Here is a 21,862-nt window from a genome sequence, read left to right as displayed (position 1 = left end):
TCCAGCATAAATATAAAGGAAGCATGAAACATTCTTGTATAAGCAGGATGTTGAAACAATTGAAGCACCCCAGCAAATACAAACACAGGGTGAATTAGAGTCATGCAGTCATGCAGTTTCAGAGGTATTCTTGGTACTAAAATAGGAAACACAAGGCTAGCTAACAAGTAACAAAACACAAGGTTAAGCACCGATAAGACTGGAACTATTTTTTTAGAGGGATTAAGAGCAAAACAGAGTCTAGGAAAATGGAGACAGGAAAGACCATAAGTTTAATGAATACACCCAGACACTAGAGCATTTATAGAACAAAGACACCAGCTTCCTCCAATATGTTGATAAGAACTTCTAGAAAAGCAGGAATGCATCAAGTTTACATGATTACATTACCAGCATTGTTCGGTAATCGCCATAACGTGTTAAATCCCTCCTTTTAGATTTAGTCAGTAGTCAAAAGTTGTATTGTTGCTGTCAAAATGGCTTTCACTTTGCAATGAAACAGTTGGTGAATATGCCTATTACACCAAGAAAAAGTAGGTAGTGGAGGGACATAATGTACTCAGAGATGGTTGAAATCAATTTATCCGAGGCTTAAACTAAAAGATGAAGATTTGTTAAAAGAATTTAAAATATGTCCTTAAAAAAATGCCTCAAAAAGCCTGAGGTGTTTCAATTTCAGATGAAGTATCTGCTGGATGGGCAGCAACTATACATATTCTAGACTAAGAACTGCTCTAAGATACCTTTCTACCATGGTTCCAAAAATTCCCTAGCCTTGTGTTTTTATTTTCCACCCCCTAGTCCCCCAGCAATAAGTATTTGTTGTGACCTGGTTGATCATCCCTACAATTCTAACCTGCAATCACTGAGAGCCTGAAAAATTACCACATGAAGGAAGTATACGTTTTTTACCCAGTCTGTGAGCATTTGGGGGCATATCAGATCTGAATTGTCCAGTCCTAGAGTTCATTCAAGGTATGATATGAATTAATCATTAGCCCTACATCTGTGCTACATACTGGGCTTTGGCAAAAAAAGTGAGCCAGGCAAATACTTAGATTATACAAGCCAAAAGAAGCCTGGAATCTGTTTCTCCCAGCAACCCAAGGTTACTCAGCAGGAATAGCATTTGTCCCACTGTTTTTCTACCCATCTATACTTTGCTGTGCACAGCTACTGTAATTATACTTAACCCTCTCTATGTTACATATGCTAATGTAATTTTCTGTACTGAATTTGAGTCATCCATAATTCACTCCTGTCTTTGTAACAGAAAGCTTTATGCCTGTGGGGCTGGAACACACAGCTGGTTTTCCAATATGCCAGGTGAATGCCCAAGCCAGTGGGTTACAGACAGTTTCCTTAAGCTTGACTCTCATCAACAAGTCTATAGAACAAAACAGTTTTACTAGCAAGAGATTCCATGGGGTAGGAGACAATCACAAATAAAAGCTCTGACTCACCATTTCTGAAGATCTGGCATTTCTCTCTTATATCCTTGTTACTGACCTACACAATTACCTTGGGCTAATTTTCTCTTGTTTTGATTAGAACAAGAGAAATCCCTTCTATAGAACAAAAGGAGCATCAAGCATAGTAATCTTCTTACTAAAACCGTCAGTTTCAAATGATTAATGATTAGCTCTTGAAAACCAACATTGGACTCTCAGTTTAAATGATATGTCTGTTGTTCCAGTTCTAAGACCAAAAAAGTCAGTGGCTACAAATCTCCAAATGGTGGGTAAAATAGACCCAAAAAAAAATTGCCAGATGTTCCTCAAATGAGAGCTTTGCACATCATCCTAACTGGCCTGCTTACAGCAGGAGCAATTCAAGGGAGCTACATGAGGTACTGCAGTGCAATTCCATTCCTTACACACTGCTCTACACTGCGAAAGCCAGAGACAAGGCACAAATGATTCTTGAAAATCATTTAACAATGAAGGGAAGGAAGAACACACTTCTTCACATTAAACCAAATCAAAATACCATGTTCAAGAACCGAGCTACAGATGACTAAACTTAGCAAATTGGATGATCATATTATGGTGAGCTACAGCCATGGGTATCATACTGTCAGAAGTATCCTGCAACCAAGGAGCAGCACGTAACATCAGCCTCACTGAAAGAATGATTGATTGCAAGCAAAGAAGAAAGAAATTACATAGGATAGCTTTTTCTGGGGACAGTATTCTTCTTTGTGCTCTTTAAACCCCAGACAAAGCCTCTGGGAATGTAAGATGCTCATTTAAAAGAAATTAAAATGATTTCTAACTTGTCATATCAAACCCTTACATAAAAGCATTTCCATTCACTGTGTAATGCCTGTAATGCCTAAAGATCTTCTCAATTATATTTGTTTTCTGGTTGATTCTCCTCATCTAAGAAAGAGATACATTACTACCTAAAAATTAATGCTTCTGACAAGCTTTTTCTCTTTTTCAGTGGCATGATAACAGTGAGAAAAAATCTTAAGCCATTAACTTGAGTGCAAATTTTGCCAGAAAAAATACACAAACTAAATATTTCAGGATTAGGGCCATATAATTACACCGTCATTAGATTCAAATAGATAAATATTTATTCACCATGAATGATACTGTATCACTTCCAAAGGGACCATGCTGGGAACAAAGGACAAGAGTATCAGCAACAGTCCACAGTAGTCTGATGCTGAAACTTCCTCTATACGCAAAAGTTCAATGTCAAATACTTGCAGAGAAAGAAATAGGGATTCATTGAAAGGAGACATAAAATACTTGCTGCTCCCCAAGGGGAACTGCTGGACACTGGGAGACTATTGTGACAGCACCTATCCCCTGAACCAGCAATCTCTGTTTCAGACATCAGGAATCTAGTTTTGCTAGGAAGGAAAAGGGAAAATATGTGGCTGTGCAGGAAAAGCAGAAGGCCAGCCATGGAAGCAGCAAAAATCCTGTGTTGTTGTCATACACTTGTGTCCTTAAGGCAAAAACACTGAAACTCTTGAGGAGAAGATATTCTGAGCTATCTGGGAAGAGAATGATATATGAACCTGAGGGTAGGAGGGAAGGCTGATTAGGGGAGGAATGGAAGAAAGGGGGATATCAGAATCAAGTGGAAAGAGAAGGGATCTGTAGGGTGGGTAAGGAGAGCTAGGTAGCACCAGCAGGACAAGAAAAGAGTGCAGAGGTGAAGAACTAAAAGGCTCGGGGAAGTTTAGTTACATGCCAGAGGAATGCTTAGTAAAAAAAAGTTTGGGAATCACTGACATAAAACACTGTACATGATAAGCAGTAAACCTACATGAATTATTATTCAGATTACACATAATTGTCACTCTGTGTAGAAGTGTGAGACTGTAACATGAAAAGAACAAAATATGAGCTGTGAAGTGTGAAAGAAAGTAGAGAGCGGAGAACTTGTTTTTCTCGGGTTATGTTTTTTACATACAGAGCGAAGCAGAAAACATATTTATTTTGAAATATTAAGAAAATTAAAAAAAGAGAAAGTTACCATTAAAAAAATATTCTTAATTAATAACTTGTTCTGTGGTTTGTCTTGCCTGTTGCTTTTCTTTCTCCCAACTACACTTTCAACATCTAAATCTGTATTTCAGCTGTATATACCTAATAATCCCTACCTATTGAGTATACCTGTCACATATAAGAATCACCACCCTGCCAACTCTGGTACCTAAGTCTCACTCAGTCTCTGTACTGGGACATATCTATATATGCCTCTTTCCATCAGAAAAAAGCTTTACTTCTAGTCATGTCCACAACACAGCAGGCCAACTGGAAGGTGGTCTGAAAGGGAAGCTCCTAAAGGACAAGGCTGACTAAACCACATCAAAGCAGCGCCTTTTGAATTTTCAAGAGTGAAAAATTAGAAAAGAATTAGCAGGAATATAGGTTAGGCTTCTATACCTGACAGCCGTTAAATTGTATGTGAGGTAGTTCAGGTTTTAGGACAATCTAGATAGGTACAAGATGGGAAAGAGCAATGTACAAACTTCAGTAGGAGAGAAAAACTAAGCACAGGTCAGGTTACTCTGGCAGGAGTTAAATACAACACTAATATGAACCATAACACTAAAGCAATTGTGAATCCTCTACCTCCTCATGATCCCTGCTGGTTACTTTGAATTTTGAAACAGCAAAACGGGGCTCCAGCAAAGCTGTTTGGTTTTGGCTCAGATATGTCTACACCCTGCTGAACCAACTGATATCACTGGCAAATTTACAGTAGCTTGAAACCTATCACTGGAAATTATTTGTTGCACAAAGCCAAGCTCACTTGGCCAAGTTCACAACAGGTGTAAAAAAAATAAGGAAAGAGACCAGTCACAAGTGGTGTTCCCAGGGCTCCATGCTGGCCAGCCCTGTGCCATGGCTCTGCCCACGGCCTGGGCCAGGGGGGCAGCACCCTCAGCCAGCTGCAGGGGACCCCAGCCAGCCGGGGAGCATGGCCTGCGGGGGGTCTGCAGAGGGGGCTGGGCCCAGAGGGGCTGGAGCGTGTCCAGAGAGGGAGAACAAAGCTGGGGAAGGGGCTGGGGGCTCAGGGGGGACCTGATGGCTCCCGACAGCTGCCTGGTGGGGGCTGTGGGCAGGGGGGGTCAGTCTCTGCTCCCAGGTAACAAGGGATAGGACAAGAGAAAACAGCCTCAAGTTACACAAGGGAAGGTTGAGATTGGATTTTAGGAAAAAAAAAATTTCACCGAAATGGTGGTCAAGCACTGGAACAGGCTGCCAAGGGAGGTGGTAGAACATAAGATGTACCATCCCTGGAAGTGTTCAAAACCCATGTAGATGCGGTGCATAGGGACACGGTTTAGTAACAGGCTTGGCAGTCCTGGGTTAACAGTTGGCCTTGATGATCTATCTGAAAGGTATTTTCCAACATAAATGATTCTATGAAAGTATCTGGCACATTTTTCATACAACTCACCCATGGCCCTATTTCCTGACATACCCCTTATCTGCTAGCTAACCACTTCTGAGATGTGTAGTATAAAAACATGGAGCAAAGTTCCTGTTGTTAATAATTTTATCATTGAAACTTGAATTGATAGATCATCACAGGACTGCTTCAATCAAAAATGATGAGTAGTGACAAGGCCAACTGTTCTGAAAGAGGAGTTGATGGCCATGCTTATCCCATCACTGTCCGGGCTTATTTTTTATCTGAATTTAAATCAGCATTGAAAGGGTCAGTGTTAGGAATCCACACAGGGAGAGTTTCAAATCTAGCTTCTCATATAGTATGCAGTCGATGCATGTAGCATGCAGTGTAGGTTGCACTCGATATACGATGGAACCATGGCAGGGAACCTACCTGTGTTTCAGAGTTTCTTGTGAGAAAAGCAATAGAAAGAATGACATTATTCCATATCCCAGCTCTAAAACAATCTAATGACAGCAACAAGAAAAGATGAGTGAAAGCCTATGGGAGACATGTGAAATGGGTTTCTCAAAATATAAAAGAAGGGCTCATGAAGCAGCATGGGACTCTTGACTATATTTCAGGAAAGGACTGTATGAAAGTTGCTGGTCTTTGGAGGAGGAAGCTGTCTTGTATGTTTTAGTAAGACGTACCATAGTAATAGCATTCCAACAGTTAATTCTCCACTACCTGATAACATCGCTAAAAAGATTAGTGTTAAGAAAGGTTGACTGAATTAGAAAATAAGAGCCCCAATCTAGCAGCAAAGCATGATCTTGAAAATGAATTCAGAACAAAGATTATCATATGTCTGGTTAAAAAGCATTATAACAGCAAAAGAATAAGAGATTTTAAACATGAGTTCTGGGCATGCAGATGGAAAAAAAATTATGGACTCTTAGATCATCAGCATTTCTTAACAGCTGTGGTATGGAGATGTTAAACCATAAGCAGACAGTCAGAAATATTTAAAAACATCACGGATGCTCATGAGTGCAAGGTAAAGAGAAATGCTCTGCCTGTTTCAGCTTTCATTTGAGCATGACAGGAAATGTGTGGGGAGGACACCAATTTTAAAACAGAAACAGAGGGATGAAGCTTAGTAACTTCATAACTTTGTGAAAGTACAAAGGAAATGAAGAAAAAAGGTGCAGCAGGCCAAGGCAAAGTTAGCTAATAAAGATGGTGACTCATTGGCTAATGATTGATAACAGCAGCGATTACTGACAGTTTTTAAAAATGTCATTCTATTTTAACTCTCAGTCTGTCAGACCCAGGAAAATTAAATCACATCAGAAGCCACAGACCTATTACTGAAAGGCCAATTTTTATGAAACTTTTCCTCAATAATTTTAACAGAGAGATTAACTAAAGCCTAATCCATTAACTTGAGTCAGACAAGTTTTAGGAGAACATCAGGCAGAAATGGACTAAGAACTGTTGTACTTATAGATACTGCTCAAGGCTTTGCTTCTATTTCCAAAGATCACTGGGAAATCAAAGAGAAAATTACCTTGATATTCATAGTAGTAATACCATTCAAGGCATATCAAAACATACAGATGTGCTTTGAACTGAAAAATCAAGTAGCATCACTTGTCTTAATTAAGGTAGGGATGGATCAGGCAAGCTGGTGTTACCTCTCTTCTGTAAATTCACATTCACTCCACTAATGCACCCATTAGAACTGGTGGGGCAGGGTATGAGGCGATTCAGGATCAGACCACTACACTTGCAAATCCTAATGCTGCAGCTTCTTCAGTAACCCATGGAAGGGCGTGAAGGAAAAGATTATAATCACTCAGTCCTCGTGCAACTGACTGGTTTTAAAAGCCAGGCCAAAAAGCGTTGTGTGTTTTATACTAGCTCATTTATTGATTCATGCACAATTTAAAATTGTGAAGCACAGACTACGCCTCTGAGAAGCTGATTATAATTGTGCTGGAAAACTGAGAAAACTGAGGACCGGGTTTGATCCCAGAAAAGGAAAGGTTACTCTAGACTTAAGGGTCTAGTTCGAAAAAAACAGCAATGGGAGTTGTTGATAAACAGACTTACAATATATTTGCAGTACCACAGTTTATGTACAAGATCACACAACTATCACTTTCTCTTCTTTACACTATAGAGGGCTATCAACAAATGTCTGTGTTCATCTTTTATGTTGGACGATAAGGATAAGCCCAGTAATTTCAAGCGTTTGACAGGTATGCTAATACCAGCTGTCTTAGCAGACTGACTTACCTGAAGACTTAACTTAAAGGGAATCATCCAAAACTATATATTGTATGCTCATTAATAGAAGTAATGACTTCAACAGTCCGGAAAAATCTTCACAATTAATACAGTAAGACTTGAGGATTTCAGAAATTATCCATATGTTACTGCATAAAAAACAATTATGGTATCTTTTTCCCTCTTTCCACATTTGAACTGAAGTGTAAAACACTAGCAACTTTAAAAAAAGGGAAATAAGAAATGACAAATTAGACTCTTTCTCATGTATAATGTGCTTGCATGGATATCCAGGAGGGCATAGTTAGAAAGCACAACTAGTTTGTCTTCTGCTAAATGATACAATTTGTAATTCATAAGAGCAACTGTATTATAGACAATAGCAACAATCTCAAAAAAAGAGATTTGACTTTTATTAGAGATGGCATACCACCTCTTATGAATTCAGCAGTTTATCAGGAAACGAGAATAAATATTTTGAGAGGTAGACACTGAAGAAATGTTAAGATGGGAGATTTGTTCTACAGAAAATACAGAATTATGGGTTGGCTTAATTGTGTTACACTTTGTCCTTCCTACCTGAAGCCAGAGGTACACAGCAAAAAAAGAAATTATGTTGTTGGTACTGATAGGCCTCTTGGAAACCAGGTGAAACAAAGTAGCACCTTGTATTTTGAAAACTTTTATCTATTCTCCTTCAATTTTAAATATACTTCCCTGCAACTGAACATTTTAATTTGATATTATATTTTTTGTATTTATTTCTTCTATTCTTTTTCACTCTGTTCCTCAGGCTCTGCTTTTTCCTGTTTAGAATGTGTACATAAATTACTTGATTATATTGATTTCATCCCACTATTCATACTTATCTTACTTTTTAAATACTGATTTTTAGATACATCTTTTCTGCTTAAATTTGTCACTTCACTTTCCACCTGATCCTTCTGATACTGTTTGACGTGGCTGAAGGTGTCCATGCATTTCGTGGCTCCTGCTGCTCCTGGATGCTTATCATGCTCGCAGAGCTCACACAACTAATCTGTATGCCCAGCCTCAGTTGTGGCTCGGATGGACAGGCCAGCTGGGGCAGCCCTGACAACTTTGCACAACGGTTCCCCTGGGTGGGGAGATAAGCACTACATTATGCAGACAGGATCTGGGATAAGGATCAACTAGGGCTACAGACTGGGGAAAGGCTGGAAACCATACAGTCACCGTATCTCACACAGTGTGTGGAAAAGCTGTGAAAATGAGAAGGAAACTGAAAGGTTGCAACAACCAAGAGCTACCAGCTCACTTATCAGTTTTATTAGTATTAAAAACAAGACTATCAAGGCTGATGTCACCCACTATTTAATTTACCTCTTATGAGAAAGGCTCCCTTCCAGCATATGTTAGTGTTACTACATCCATTGGGGTGCAGGTCAGCACAGGCATCCACAACCCCAGACAACAGCACCCTGACGCACGCAGCTGGGCTGTGAGATGGTATCAGCCAGTGCACAGCCCCAAGACTGTGGGAAAGGCTGTGTATGCTTGGCTAGGCTTGGTTCTTGCAGAAACTGCCTGGGACCATCACACAGCCTTCCCTAAGGCAGACAGCCCTACACATCCTCATCTTGCTGGCTCCTAGAAATGCTATTTTTTAACTTTTTCTCCTTCTCTCCAATATTTTCTGTCTCTGTAGAAAATTACATATTGTTCTCCTTCCTGTCCCATCTATATTCACTCATTTCTACCTGCAGCCCTACACCCAGACCACTCTCTAAGGTAAGAGGCCTTTGTGGCTGCTTCTCTTGCTTTTGCATGGGAAGAGGAGAATGGGACTGCTGGCAAAGAAGGGCAGAATTGGAAGATGCACAAGCTTGTGAAGGATGTAAACTTTCAGCCAAGGTATTGGAGCTAACCTGCAGAGCCTACCCAAGGAGATGAGCTGAGAAGAGATCATGGAGCTTGATTATTTGATATCAGAGAAGCCAACATGGAAAGATGCTTCCTTTAAGTTGTTCATAGGAGTGCTGTATATGTGCACTGCAATGAATGGAAGCTTTGAAAATTAGGTGTAGGTTTACCAAACATGCAGAACTTAACAATAATTTTTAACAGCAAATGTGGAACATTTTCTTAAAGCTCTCATTATAACTACTGTTATTCTTCATGGAGGGTGTTACAAACAGCAGAGAGGAACACGGCCATTCAATACTGCCCATAGGATTATACAATCACTTGTACCATTATTTCTATTGTTGTCACCAGCCTGCCAGCTAAATAAGATGTGAATTAATATCTTGCACAAAATGACGTGTGCTTGAACACCTTGTCTTATTAATATGCATATTGAAGGACTTACCTTTTTCTAGAATTTTTGACAAAGCTGCTGATCTCTTGATATAATTTTACATACTTTTTAACAAAATACGTAATCAAGGACAGCTAAAAATGTGCATATATGAGAGGTGCACAAGTCATTAAAAGTATGGTTAGCACAAATTCATTTGTGATGACACAGAATATTATTTGTGTGTACCTTGTATGCAACTGCAAGTTTTTGTTCACTTGTATTTTTAGGATGTATTCATCATTCAGTTATGCTTTACTATCTAAGCTGATTAATGCACACCAAACTGAACTGATTTTAATATTTTTGCTAGAGCTACTGAAGTCGCCACATCCTCCCAGTGCTCTGGCTTTCACAGATCAGCCTCATTTACTCACTCCAGAATCCTCTATGTCAAAAAAAAGAAGAATATAATCCGACTTTATGTTATCTCTTTATCACTCTGGGAGATCAACAGATAAATACAGATAAAAATCAAAATGAAGCATGAGATATCAGTGTATCTGCTTTCACAGAAGAAAACACTGTTCCCACCAGAGGGCACTAAACCCTGAGAAACTAAATCGTGTATAAAAGGACAAGAGAGAAAATGGATGATTTCACCAGAAGCACACAGGAATTTACTAAGATGATGCAACTTCTTACCTTAACATTGTCATATAAGTGCCAGAACTGATCAAGTGGCCGCATTCAATAATACTTTATGTGAGCATACCTATCAGCGCACAACCTACCAGAATTAAATACTGATCTTCACTCACGCTGTTTAGGAGCAGTTTAGCAAAATCAATAGAACTATATCCACAGAGACACGATGAGAGTGAAGAACCATACCTCAGACATTGTTAGTGAGTAGATTTTGTATATATTCAAGTATCCCTAAGAATGTCTGTAGCAGCAGGAAAGAGGTGCATTCCTTCTACTCCCCAAAAGACACCAAAGTAATTTTTTATTGTTGGGGGGTGGGTGGGTTTGTGGTTTCTTTGGATTATTTTTTTAAGAAGGCTTTGATGGCAGCTGTAAACCTGACAATGCAGTTACGGGAGTGTAACTGCAAGATTACAGAACTAAAATGCCTGCTTGCGCTTGAAACAGGATGCAGGCTTCTGTTAAGATTACCTTTATCTCTAGCAGCTCTCTCAAAACTGCTGTTCCTCGTGCAGAGGGCGCAGAGTCGTTGTCCGATCTCAGGCTTTCCTCCACTGGGACGTGGTTGGGTTTAGCTGGGACCGCACCCATACAGTTTCCTTGCCCTGGGGAGAGTGCAAACCGGGTGGTTGATTTTAGCTCTGCTGTCGCAAAAGTGTAGTAACTCTGGCCAAGATAAACGTAGATTATAGTCTGTAAAGTTATCTGTTTGTTTAGATAGGTGTTACTCTTACCTCTACCGCTTTCTGCAAACAGCTGACTAACTGAAAAGTGATGGAGTAGGAAAAAAATGCAGTGAGCAATGATGAACTTTTGCACACTACACAAAACTTTTTTACTTCCTTTAAGAACTGTTTCCATTCTGCTGCCTTGCACCACAACTCTTTATGGCACTCTCTCTTCATTTCCTGACAGCTTTAGGGCTGTGTGGCAGCATTAAAAAAAAAAAAGCCTGTGAGAAATGAATGGCAGTTCTGGGCATCATAATGCTGGGTTTGGGCACCGAACTTTCATCTGAGTCCCACTTAACCTTTCTAAGCCTGTTTGGTACCTGGCCCTACTGGTCTCTAAAGGATTAATTTCTTTCCTAATGACATGGTTGCTTATATTCTAAAGGGCTCATCAAAGACAGAGAAAGAAATAGGTTAGTTCTTCAACTAGAAAGCCTAAGTGGCCTTTAATCAGTTGACAAAAGCACACTTTTGAAGATGTGGGAGGCAGCAACATTTGTTTCTGAGATGGAGCCCATGTGTGCTGAAATTTCACAGTAAAGCGACTGTCTGTGAGGTTGTTCAGTCATCAGAGGAGAAAGAGCCAGCTGAAGAAGCTGGGAAGGAGACACACTCCTTCCCTTTTGCTTCTGCATCTGTTTCAAACTTGTGATTTTTTGTTTCTAACTTGTGCTCACAGTCTGATTTGAAAACTTACTAGAACTCTAAATATATATACATATATATATAAACTTTTTTAAACAAAAGGAGTGTACGCAATACACAGATCTTCAACAGCAGCAAGTTGCTGCACTTTCTGAGACAGTGACATGGATATATGACATGCATAGCATAGGGAATCCTGAAAGCATACGTTATTTGAAAAACCTACAGGTAGGTCCCCAAGTGGTAAATGCAAAAGCTGTATATATTAGATTCCTTCGCAGAGGAGAGATAATGAAGAATGAATTTATTCAGATCATCTAACCAATAGACACAAAAGCTCAATTTTCTACATGATCTAGGAATCAAGGTCATATTTTCAAAGATGTTTTAGTGCTGTAAGGTTTATACAGTCCTCAAACAGGACTTTCAACAGTTGGGATCTCCGATTGTAAGTTGTGAGTTGTTTTGAACAGGCCTTGGGCTACCTGAGACAATGTGGGGTGCAGAGATATCTTTGAAATCTGACTCTCCAATCCCACCAGTTTTTTGTGTTTAAATAATATTTTTAAAAAAAAAAAAACATGAAGGCCTGTAAATCAGCTCCATGCTTTTGAAAAAGCCCATCAATTGAAAGCAAGACTATGTAAGGGCTATAAACTACCTACTCTCCTTTAGCATAAAGGATTACGCTTTGCTGCTGAATATCCTAAGTGTAATCACTGCCAGTAATTTTTGGTAATGCTTGCTACCTACACCCACAGCCTTCTAGGTAATTTTTGGGGTTTTTTTTTTGTGTATACATTGTATTAGAAACAGCATTTGAACTTCAGGCCACCAAAAGCAGAAATATTATGGTGTACCTGGTTCTTGTATTGATATCTCAGGAATGAAATGGTCCTACCATTGTGTGGTTGCCCATTTTTTCCTTTGTTTTACCAGTACCTGTTGCTTGCAGTGATTCATGGAAATAAAAGCCCAGGGAAAATACAGATCAATCAGTTTAACAGGTTGACCTGAGTCATTGTATCATCTTATGATCGATCAGCAGTGAAAATGGAAGGTGGGAGGGAAAAAGCCTTTTGAAGGAAGCGTGGTCCTGGATCACTTAGGCATACTGTGAAATCACCACGTCAGACAATGGCTGGTTAAACTCTGAACATGCAAGAAATGTTAACATGGGTTATTGCCGGGACATCCCATGTGCCCACCACTGGCACAAGGCCTTCCAGAGATAGCTCCCTCTGGAGCTAACACAGGCCACTGTGTAATTTACACAAATTCAGTGCCTCAACAAACCACGAGCCTGTCCAATTACAGAGACCTGCAGAATCCTCTTTGGCATTCTGGATGTGATACTTACATGGATTTAAGTATGGTTGGCTTTGCTGCTGCACATGCTGGGTGGAGCTGGGAAGAGCGACCATGTAATTAGAAGGCAAAACTCAGTAACGGCCTCTGCAATTCTTGCTGTTTCTGGCTCTTGTTGAATACCGGCTCTAATTGCATCTTCTGTGGGCATAAAAGCATTTATCTGAGATATATAATGCTGTGAGAAAATTAAAGGCTTACAAAATACAGCTTTTAAATTGAACCTTGTGATCTGGTGCATTGTGTGCAGCTACAAGCTGTTTAAAGGCATCTTTTGCTGTGCTGTGCCCATCATCTTTGTTCCACCCATCCTGCATCATGAAACTAAACATTTCAGGCTTTGTAAGGCCATCAGACACATTTTTAGGTCTTGCTGCTGACTAAAAATATACTTCTTGAAGCAGTAATGCCGCCCAGCACAAATAAAAGCCTAATTCTGCATGTCGACTTTAACAGGAGCCCAGCAACTCACTGTACTTCAGTTTCTGATGAAGAAATGCTGTCATGAAACTGCTGTTGCGTTACAGTTACCCAAGTAATGAAACTCGCTATCAGTTCGGTGCATAAAATAATTACTTAGGCAGTAAAAGCCAAACATAGAAAAAGATAATCTGAAAGAAGGCCTGAGATGACATGAATGAACAAAAAAATACGTGAAACCCACGTACTGAACAAGCAGTGGATTGGAAATTACCTCAGATTATGAAGGGAGCGATGAGAAGAGGGGGCTGCCTGAGGCTTGGAAATGGCGCCAGCCCTGGGAGAAGGGGCAGCTGCCGCAGCGGGAGTTTCCCGCCCTCGGCGGCACCAGCGGGTGCTGGTCCTGGGAGATGCGCTCTGCTTCGGAGAGCCTGTCTGAGGGATCAAGGCAGCATTTCTTATCTCTCTCAATCCAACAGTGGCAATGAAAGACCTGTGTTTCATCTGCTGCCTCTTCATGCCTCATTTCCCCTTCCTCAGGCTTTATTCTTACTTCTTTCTCCCTCTTAAGCTCTACTTTAAAAGAATCCAGAATCAATAGGTACAATGACGCTTTTGCTAGCTCTGAATCTGTAATCAAGACAGCAAACAGTAGTATCCTTTATTGCCTGACACCAGCTTAAATTTGTCCTGAACTTGGGAGAACTGTATGCTGTTCTTAACATCCCTGCAGGATCAAGAAGAGCAAATCAATCCTCAGTAAAAAAGAATCAGTGACTGTCCTGGGTTTGGCTGGGATAGAGTTAAATTTCTTCATAGTAGCTTGTATGGGTCTGTGTTCTGAGTTTGTGATGAAGGCAGTGCTGGTAGCCCAGGGGTGCTTTAGCTATTGCTGAGCAGCAGCTGCCCAACACCCAGGCCTTCCCTGCTCCCCAGGCTGCCCAGCCAGCGAGCACAGCAGGGCAGCGCAAGGGCCTGGGAGGGGACACAGCCGGGACAGCCGAGCCCCTGACTGACAGGACACCCCATGGCATATGACAGCATGCTCTGGAATAAAACTGCTGGGGGGTGAAGGTTTCTAGGGGCTGCTGTTGCTCCGGAACCGGCTGGGTATCAGTGGGTTGGTGGCGCGCCATTGTTTTCTTTGGCATTGCTTGTTTTTCTTGGGTTTTATTTTCCTCGCCATCATTTTCTTTTTAAAAATTATTAAACGGTCTTTATATCAATCCACATGTTTTTTCCTCAGTCTGACCCTTCTGGTTCTGCGCCATCCCACTGGGGGCATGCACGCTGGGGACTGTGTGGGACTTCTCTGCCAGCTACTGTTAAACCAGAACACTGACCCAAAAACAGAGCATTACTTTACCCCTGTTTCCTTCCCCTCTTCTCTCATGAAAGATCAAGTACTATAAAAGATGTAGACTGACCAAAAAAAAAAAAAAAAACCCACAAAAAAAAAAAAAAGCAAACCCTTTGCTCTACCTAAACGGAGAGATCAAACTGTTCAAAGGGGTTGCTTTTCCCAAACGCCCCTGAAGGACTGAGCGAGTGCGTAACGGCTCGTTCTGGCAGTGATCCCACTTCTCCTTCGGGCGTTTCTCTCTACGTAGCGGAAAGGCGAAGGGTTTAAGGCAGCCCCGAGCGAGGCGAGCCCGGCCGCCAGGGAACCAGGAGCCCCCGTCGGGCGCGGCCAGCGGGCGGGTCCCTCAGCGCCCCCGGCACCGGCCGCACCCGCGCCGGGCGGCCCCCGCCTGCCCCTCCCGCCTCCGGTCCCCGCTCCGCCTCGGCGGGCAGTGCGCATGCATGGGGCGGCCCCCCAGCCCCTGACTCAGCCCCGCTTCCCTCGTCTGCTGGCGGGAGGCAGCCCCCGCCGCGGGCCAGGAGCAGAGAAAAGGCGGCCACCATGAATCGTTTGGGGAAGAAGGCGAATGAGACGCTTATCGAGATGGCCCTGTCCGCGGACGGTAGGAGATGGCGGGGAGCGGGGGGCTCGCTGCTTTGTTCCGCCTCCCCGCCGAGAGGGGGGTGCTGCGGGGCTGGGCGCGGCCGCCGCTTCCTGCCCGTGGCGGCTCGGGGCCCGCGGGCGCGTGGCGGGTGGGAGGCAGCGGCCGCGCCGGCGGCGGGGCGACCTGGGGGCCGTCTGGGGGTGCCGTGCCGCCCCGGAGCTCAGCCGGCTGGGCGGTGGGGATGGTCCCGGCTGACTCCGGACGCCTCCTGACTGTCTGGAATCCTGCGGTTTGCACTGGAACACCTCTGCCTGTGGGTGGCTGGGTGAGGGCGTTACACCAGAGAAACCCTGAAGAAAATGGTTCTTCCATCAGCGCGCAGCTCGCAACAAAACCGAGGGATGGCCCTTGGTTTTTAATTTTAAACACCCCTCAGATATAGAGGTCGCTCAGCCTAACAGCAAACTTCCAGCCTTTCAGGGAGCACCGGCTGGGCCGGAGCTGGCGGCCGGGGCGGGGGGGGGGGCAGCCCCCCGGTCTCCCCCCGCTGAGGCGCCGGTACCCGGCCAGCCGGGGCGCCGCCCGCTGCAGCGCGGCCCGGGCCTTGCTGCTGGCGCCTGCCTTTGTTTTAGCAATAACCAGGGTACAGTTTTCAGTTCGTGTCAGTATATAATGTAATTACTCGTAATAAATGTGGTAGTATTAGGATTTCGTAAAACAGCATGACGCAGACACTTGGGTGTATTTATCAGTGTCTCATCTGGCAACGTGAATCAACAGTCCGATGGGAGACAGTCCGGTGGTATTTTCAGAAAGATTCTGTAGCTACTTAAAAGAAACATTTCTTTTTGGGAATCACGCTTTGCCATCAGTCCTAGAAGTGAAGATCCTAAAGCAGGGAAGAACCACTAAGCGGGTGGGTTGGCTGCTTGGCTTCTGAGTTTTCTCTCACCGCTTGACTACGCTGTCTTGTAGAAAAACATATAATGCCACCTTAAACATCTTGAGCACTAGTGTAGAATCGTGACTTTCAAAATACTTGACAGTCTTGTTTCAGAGCTATGCCAGCAGGCAACGACTATGGAAATCTCCCAAAAGGAGGTGGTTACGTGACGGAAGCAGAGGTGTCCGACTGTGGCAAGGCGGGCGCCCACAGCCAGTGCCAGCCGTGCTTGCCCTCCGAGCCCGGGGGCGCTGGCACCCAGGCAGATGGATGTCGGATGGGTGTCCCAGCCTCTTGGCCAGCAGTGCTTTTCCAGAGTCTTGTGGGGAGGCCTGAGTCATTGCCCATCCCGCTGCCTGTGAGCAATGAAAAGTGCTTAGGGCTGAGCTGCTGTGGTTGTTCTCAAGTAGTTTGAGACTATTTATATTTACAAAATGGGTGATAACTGTTCAGGGAAAGATGCTTGTAAACATAATTTTGCAGTGTTCAGTTTTCCAATGACTGTCTTGGGTTTTTTTTTATAGTCGTAAACATTGGGGATAAGGAGATTCGAGGGGTTTCAACGAACAAGGATGATTTAGTAGGATTTACCATACTGGCACATAACTATACATATAAAATGTGGCACCAGTTCAATTTTTTTCATTAATCACTTTTCTAAAACAGAAACAAATTGAATATGGGATAAAGTGAGTAGGCTTTTTAAAATCTTATGTTCATTTGTTGTCCAAAAATCTCTCAAGGTTAAAAAAAATAATCTTCCTTAAATAATGATTTAGAAAAACTTCACAGTATGCTTACATTGCCGCTGGGACTTCTCATAGATCTAAACATCTGCTCTGCACTTTTAAGGAGAAGATAGCCTCTTAAGGAGGCTCCAAGCTATAGATGGCTGATGTGCTCAAGCAGGGTCTGTGTGAGTCAGGAGGAACAAGGCAGAAGAAAAAACATCTGCTACTTACTTTCCTTAAATACGTCTTCATATTTGGATAGTATATGTGTATTTAATTCAGGTTTCCTACTGCTTTTCATGAAATTTGAATGCTGAGGGAACAGGTTCTGGGAATGAACAACGGTTTACCAGCAGCAGAAAGTTTAACTTGCAGACTCTGTTCAGAGACTGCACCAGAACGCCTACCTTGAAGGAAGCTTTCTGGGTTCCTGTTGAATTACACTCGCGTGAGGTAATAATGTCCATTTCAGTGTACGAGATTTTGCATTCTGTTGTAAGATGTGTGGCATTTACCTCCAATATTAAAACTGAAGAAAACTGAACTTGCAAAATTGGAATGTAAATATCAGAGGAAGAAGACCACGGTATGTTGTTAGAAATTTTTCTTCGTGTCTGTGCTCTCTTTCAGTCTTTTTTTCCAGCATGAAATGTAAATGCTACAGTAGCTGGGGTGTGGGGTATATCCCAAGACTGTGGATCTTCTGGAAACCTGTAATTGGTTCTGTGCTATGATTTGAAATATGCTGCCCTGATATGCATGGTTCCCTTCTAAAACTTCCAGGAGTCTGGTTTGACCTGGAAATGCTCTAAGACTGATGGGAATTCAAATGCTTATTTGGTCTGTTGTCATCTTCCTCGCGTTCCACCTGAGAAAGGCAGCAAAACATTGGGTATAGCTGATGGCATGACTTGCAAACTGCTCTTGTGCAGTGTGCTGGCTTCTCATAATGCCTCAGCATTCAGGGCCATATACTCCTGTCCTTTAATAGAGTGATATTTCACTTACTTAATCAGAATTATTGTGATTGATACTAGTAACATAAAATACAGGCCTCTGTTCAAAACTACATCTGTGTCTAATTACTGGAGCAATGTATGTAGCAATTTCTGATCTATTTGTGGAAACACTGAATTGGGCTATCATGTTCCCACCCGGCTAAAACGGAGGGTTTGTTAACCCTAAAGCTGTTTGAAGGATTATTCCTAGGTAATGAAATAAAAGCTCCAAGAGATTTAGACATAGTTCAGAATATAAAAGGCAGGGAAGAAAATACTCCCATAGACCAATCAGTGTGTAGCTCCTGAGTGGAATTTCTTTCCTGGCAGCAATGCGTCACTGCGGGGGTGCAGTGTAAATACAGGTTGGTTATTGGAAGGTAAACCTCCTTTTCATGGCAAACTCCAGTTCGTAGTAGGAAAGCTTGCTTTTGGGAACTGATCCCAACAGCTTGCACAGTATAGCCTTATAACTGTGGTGCCTTTAATAAGGAAAATGGAAGTGTCAAGCCCATCACATCACAGTTGTTAAATACGAATTTTCATCCAGAGATTGCGTCAGTTAAAAAAAAAATAAATAAAATTGCCTTGGACTGGTGACTGAGACTTAAAGGAGTTTTCTTTTACACGAGGACCTTGCATATGAGGTTTTAAGTTGGGCTCTCTGCAGCCCAGTGAGCAGCAACCAGAGCAGCTCCACAGGAGGGATTAAGTCTTTGGCATGCCACCTTTACCCAGTAGCAATTATGTGGGATGTTTAAGCCCGTCTTCGGAGAGCTGGGCAACACAGCTGAATTCCCTCAGGTGAAGAGCTGAGTGACTGTCCTGCCCATCGCAGGTGAATGCTTTTTTAGCCTCTATGTAATAAGGGATCTGTTTTCAGCTTCACCTTTTTTCTCAGAAAATGAAAGAAAATGCTCTACAGCTGTTGATCCCTCTCACCGGTTCTGGGAGGAGGGCCTTGGTTCCAGCTGGGGACAGAGGTTCTGGACTGCGAATACCGAGTAAAAGCTGAGGAAGTTGCTGAAATCCTCTTGCAGTCTAGGGCAGAGTGATGTTCTTTCAGGGTTTTCCTCTCTGGCGCTTTGCACATAAGGTACGTTCTGGTGTGGTGTCCCATTTAGAGGTGTTTATTGGACTAATAGAAAGGCAGGTTTCCAGTGCATAGGGGCTTGATTTTAATTTTTTTTAAATAAAAAATTGACTTTGGATCTGAGTAAGATTAAATATTTTGAAAGTATAACTACAGCTGCTAAGTTCCCAGTCTTTGCTGCTGGTCAATGAAATTATGCCTTAAGTATGTTGTCACACCCTGGAAGGATTTTGTAAGTAATTCTTCTTAATTTAAAAACAAAATCAAAAGTTACTTTGCTTTTCAAGCTTTTATCTAACAGGTGCATTAGCGTCATGTGTTAAGAATGGAAAGCTGTGTTGAAATGCTAGTTTTTGCACTCCAGTAAAGTCTATACAGAAATAACTGTATCATAAAATGGAAGGGCACTTTAACACCTGGGTACAAATGATTGATAATTAGTATGATGCAGTGAGAAAGTAGGGTAAGATATAAGGGTGTTCCTGAAAAGGTGTGTTTAAAATTGTGCTGAGAACTATTGGCAAATGCTTTATAAAACAAACAAACAATGCCCCCCAACCCCCTTAAAAACACACACACACACACCCAACATAAAACCAAACAGCATTGTCTTCATATTTAGTATCTGTAAACTAATTAATGAGTTGTATACATGTGGAGAAGTACAGTCACCTAATGTAAACATGTAATTCAGAAGGTATAGGTGATGTAAAAAAAGTTGTGAGAGTTGCTGTGCCAGATACTAAGTGGCGAGGTAATAATGCAGGGTTGGTTTTTTTCCACTAGTTTTTTGGTTGTGGGTTTTTTGGTTTTTTTTGCTATGTGTGGGTTGAACTGAAGAGCAGTTGTAGCTGCCAGGTTGTGCTTCACTATCTAGTGGTAAATTCATTATATTTTGCGGTAGCTCTTTATGTGCACATGTGTGTAAATGCACAAAGGGGCAGGAAGATCCTTGTGTTGTACTGCTAGGGATAGTTCTTGCAATTATAAGTAAATATGGAAGGATTTTGAGGTGTCGGCTATGCAGAAAGCTGAGTAATACTCCAGGAATTAATAGATTAAGCCATTGTGTGGGGGAGAAGTTGATGCTAGGTTGGGACTGGGTTACTTAGGTTATACTGGAGAGAGGTGTGTTTTTCTTTGAAGGGCCTCCTGCAAGAACCTGCAGCTGTTAAACCTGTGTAAGTTCATTGCTTCAGTCTGAGGCATCCCAAGGAACGGTGTGCTAGCAGGCTAGTTGGCCACCACTGGTAAAAAAGTGCAGAATAAGGCACGATGCCTGAACCAATGCTGAAAGCTTCACAACTTGTGCAACTGTGCTGACATGCATTGTAAGGGCTAATTATCTCTCTTTACGTAATATACTACAATTCTTAACTTGCCTTAGCCTGGGTAGGCTGAGGGATGTAATGTGAAAATCTATGTGTACGTGTAGTTCTCCAGAACAGCTGTACTTGTATTGCAGTAATCCAGTAAAGGCTTCTGAGTCTATTTCTGTGTACTTAATAAATGCATGTAGCTTTGGATCACTCTTTTCACACCACAGCAAGGCAGAGCTAGCACGTTCTTACACACTGTAGGCTTACCATCAGTCTCTCTTTAGCTTCCATTTTCATCATTGCGTTCTGCTAATGTAGGGTTTCTGCTTTAGTTGTCACTGGTGCCTAAGAAAGGAGGAGACAAATTGTCCTAGATCCTGTTAGCACAGTTGTAATCTGGAATTTTCAGTAGATCCTATAAAGGATTATGGGATTTACTTTTTTTTTTGGCATTTGTATTGTAGTAGTCTGTTACAGATCTGACCACTAAGAATAAATTAATAGACCAACATTTGATGTTATTTGTGTTTAAAGACTTCATTCTAAGCTGTTGTTTCAAGTCAGACTTCTTTTCCCAGTGCACGTGGATCACTCGTTTACACATAACAATATAATATAATCACCTCATTATTACATCTTGTTGGTTTGTCTGGTCTTTTGGTACAGTTAGAGCCATTCCCCACTGGTCAGCAAGGGCCAGTAGAGGTAGGGAAGTTCCAACTGCTGTTTTTTAGAAAATCAGTATATCATTGGGTGAAGTACAGTCTTATAACTAGAAATCCCATGGGATCCCCTCATCTTCCTTAGCAGGCTCCCAAGGGTAAACGTGAAATTTGAGGCCTTTGGCAAGACAGCAGAACCCCAGCAAGCCATGTGGGTAGGGCTCGTGATGTGAATGGCTGCCCTTTAATTCTCTGCACCAGCCCTAAATTAGAATGGTTTGTTATTGAAAGGGGTTTTCTAAACTATCAGGTTGGAAATCAGCAAACTTGTGTTTGCAGAACTTATAGTGTGCTAGAAATATACCATGCTAATGAGTAATGACTAGCAGATGTGGTTTTGAGGCCATTGGCAAGTTGGATGTCTTTGTCTGCCTCAGTCCCGTTAGTTGACTTGTGCTTACATAAAAAGAAGCCAGGGTCTATTGCCCTGCTCATTTTCTTGATTGATAGGAACTTTTTCTCTCTGAGGTCAGTATATGACTTCCAGATTTGTTTCATTGTCTTTAATTTGGGCAGAAAAAAAAAGTTTTTGGAATTTGTCTGTAAAAAATGTTCCTATGTTGGTGTATTTTTATGTTGTTTAAGATGAGAAAATTAAATGGTTGGTGAAGACACGAGCAGAATCCCCAATGACACATTTCATGGGAGGCGTAGCCAAAATAGTATTGAACTAGGTAGAGCATGAGGACCAGGAGGAACAAGAAATTGCAGATGAAATTGGCCATCGGAAATGAAATGTCTGGGTAGAATGAAACGGAGGAATACTGCTAGAGGACAGTAAACGCAACGTGTAGTGTTTTAT

The 21,862-nt window shown here is 42.1% G+C and overlaps 1 protein-coding gene across 4 annotated transcripts in view; it reads left to right on the top strand.

Moving 5' to 3' along the window:
- Nucleotides 1–14,994: 14,994 nt before the first annotated feature.
- The window catches only part of ANO5 (anoctamin 5), a 62,535-nt gene continuing 55,667 nt past the window's right edge, over nucleotides 14,995–21,862 (top strand). For 2 of the 4 annotated variants that reach the window (XM_055813551.1, XM_055813552.1), the window contains exon 1: nucleotides 14,997–15,272. In XM_055813551.1, coding sequence (XP_055669526.1) covers nucleotides 15,212–15,272 — 61 coding nt within the window. In that variant the 5' untranslated portion in view covers nucleotides 14,997–15,211. Of the gene's footprint in view, nucleotides 15,273–21,862 lie in introns of all 4 variants that reach the window. The other 2 variants (XM_055813550.1, XM_055813553.1) reach the window with 2 other exon arrangements.

Source organism: Falco peregrinus, chromosome 9 (assembly GCF_023634155.1).
Source record: "Falco peregrinus isolate bFalPer1 chromosome 9, bFalPer1.pri, whole genome shotgun sequence".
NCBI classification, from domain to species: Eukaryota; Metazoa; Chordata; class Aves; order Falconiformes; family Falconidae; genus Falco; species Falco peregrinus.
The sequence above is the reverse complement of the archived record's forward strand: the minus strand, read 5'-3'. Positions and strand labels throughout refer to the sequence as shown.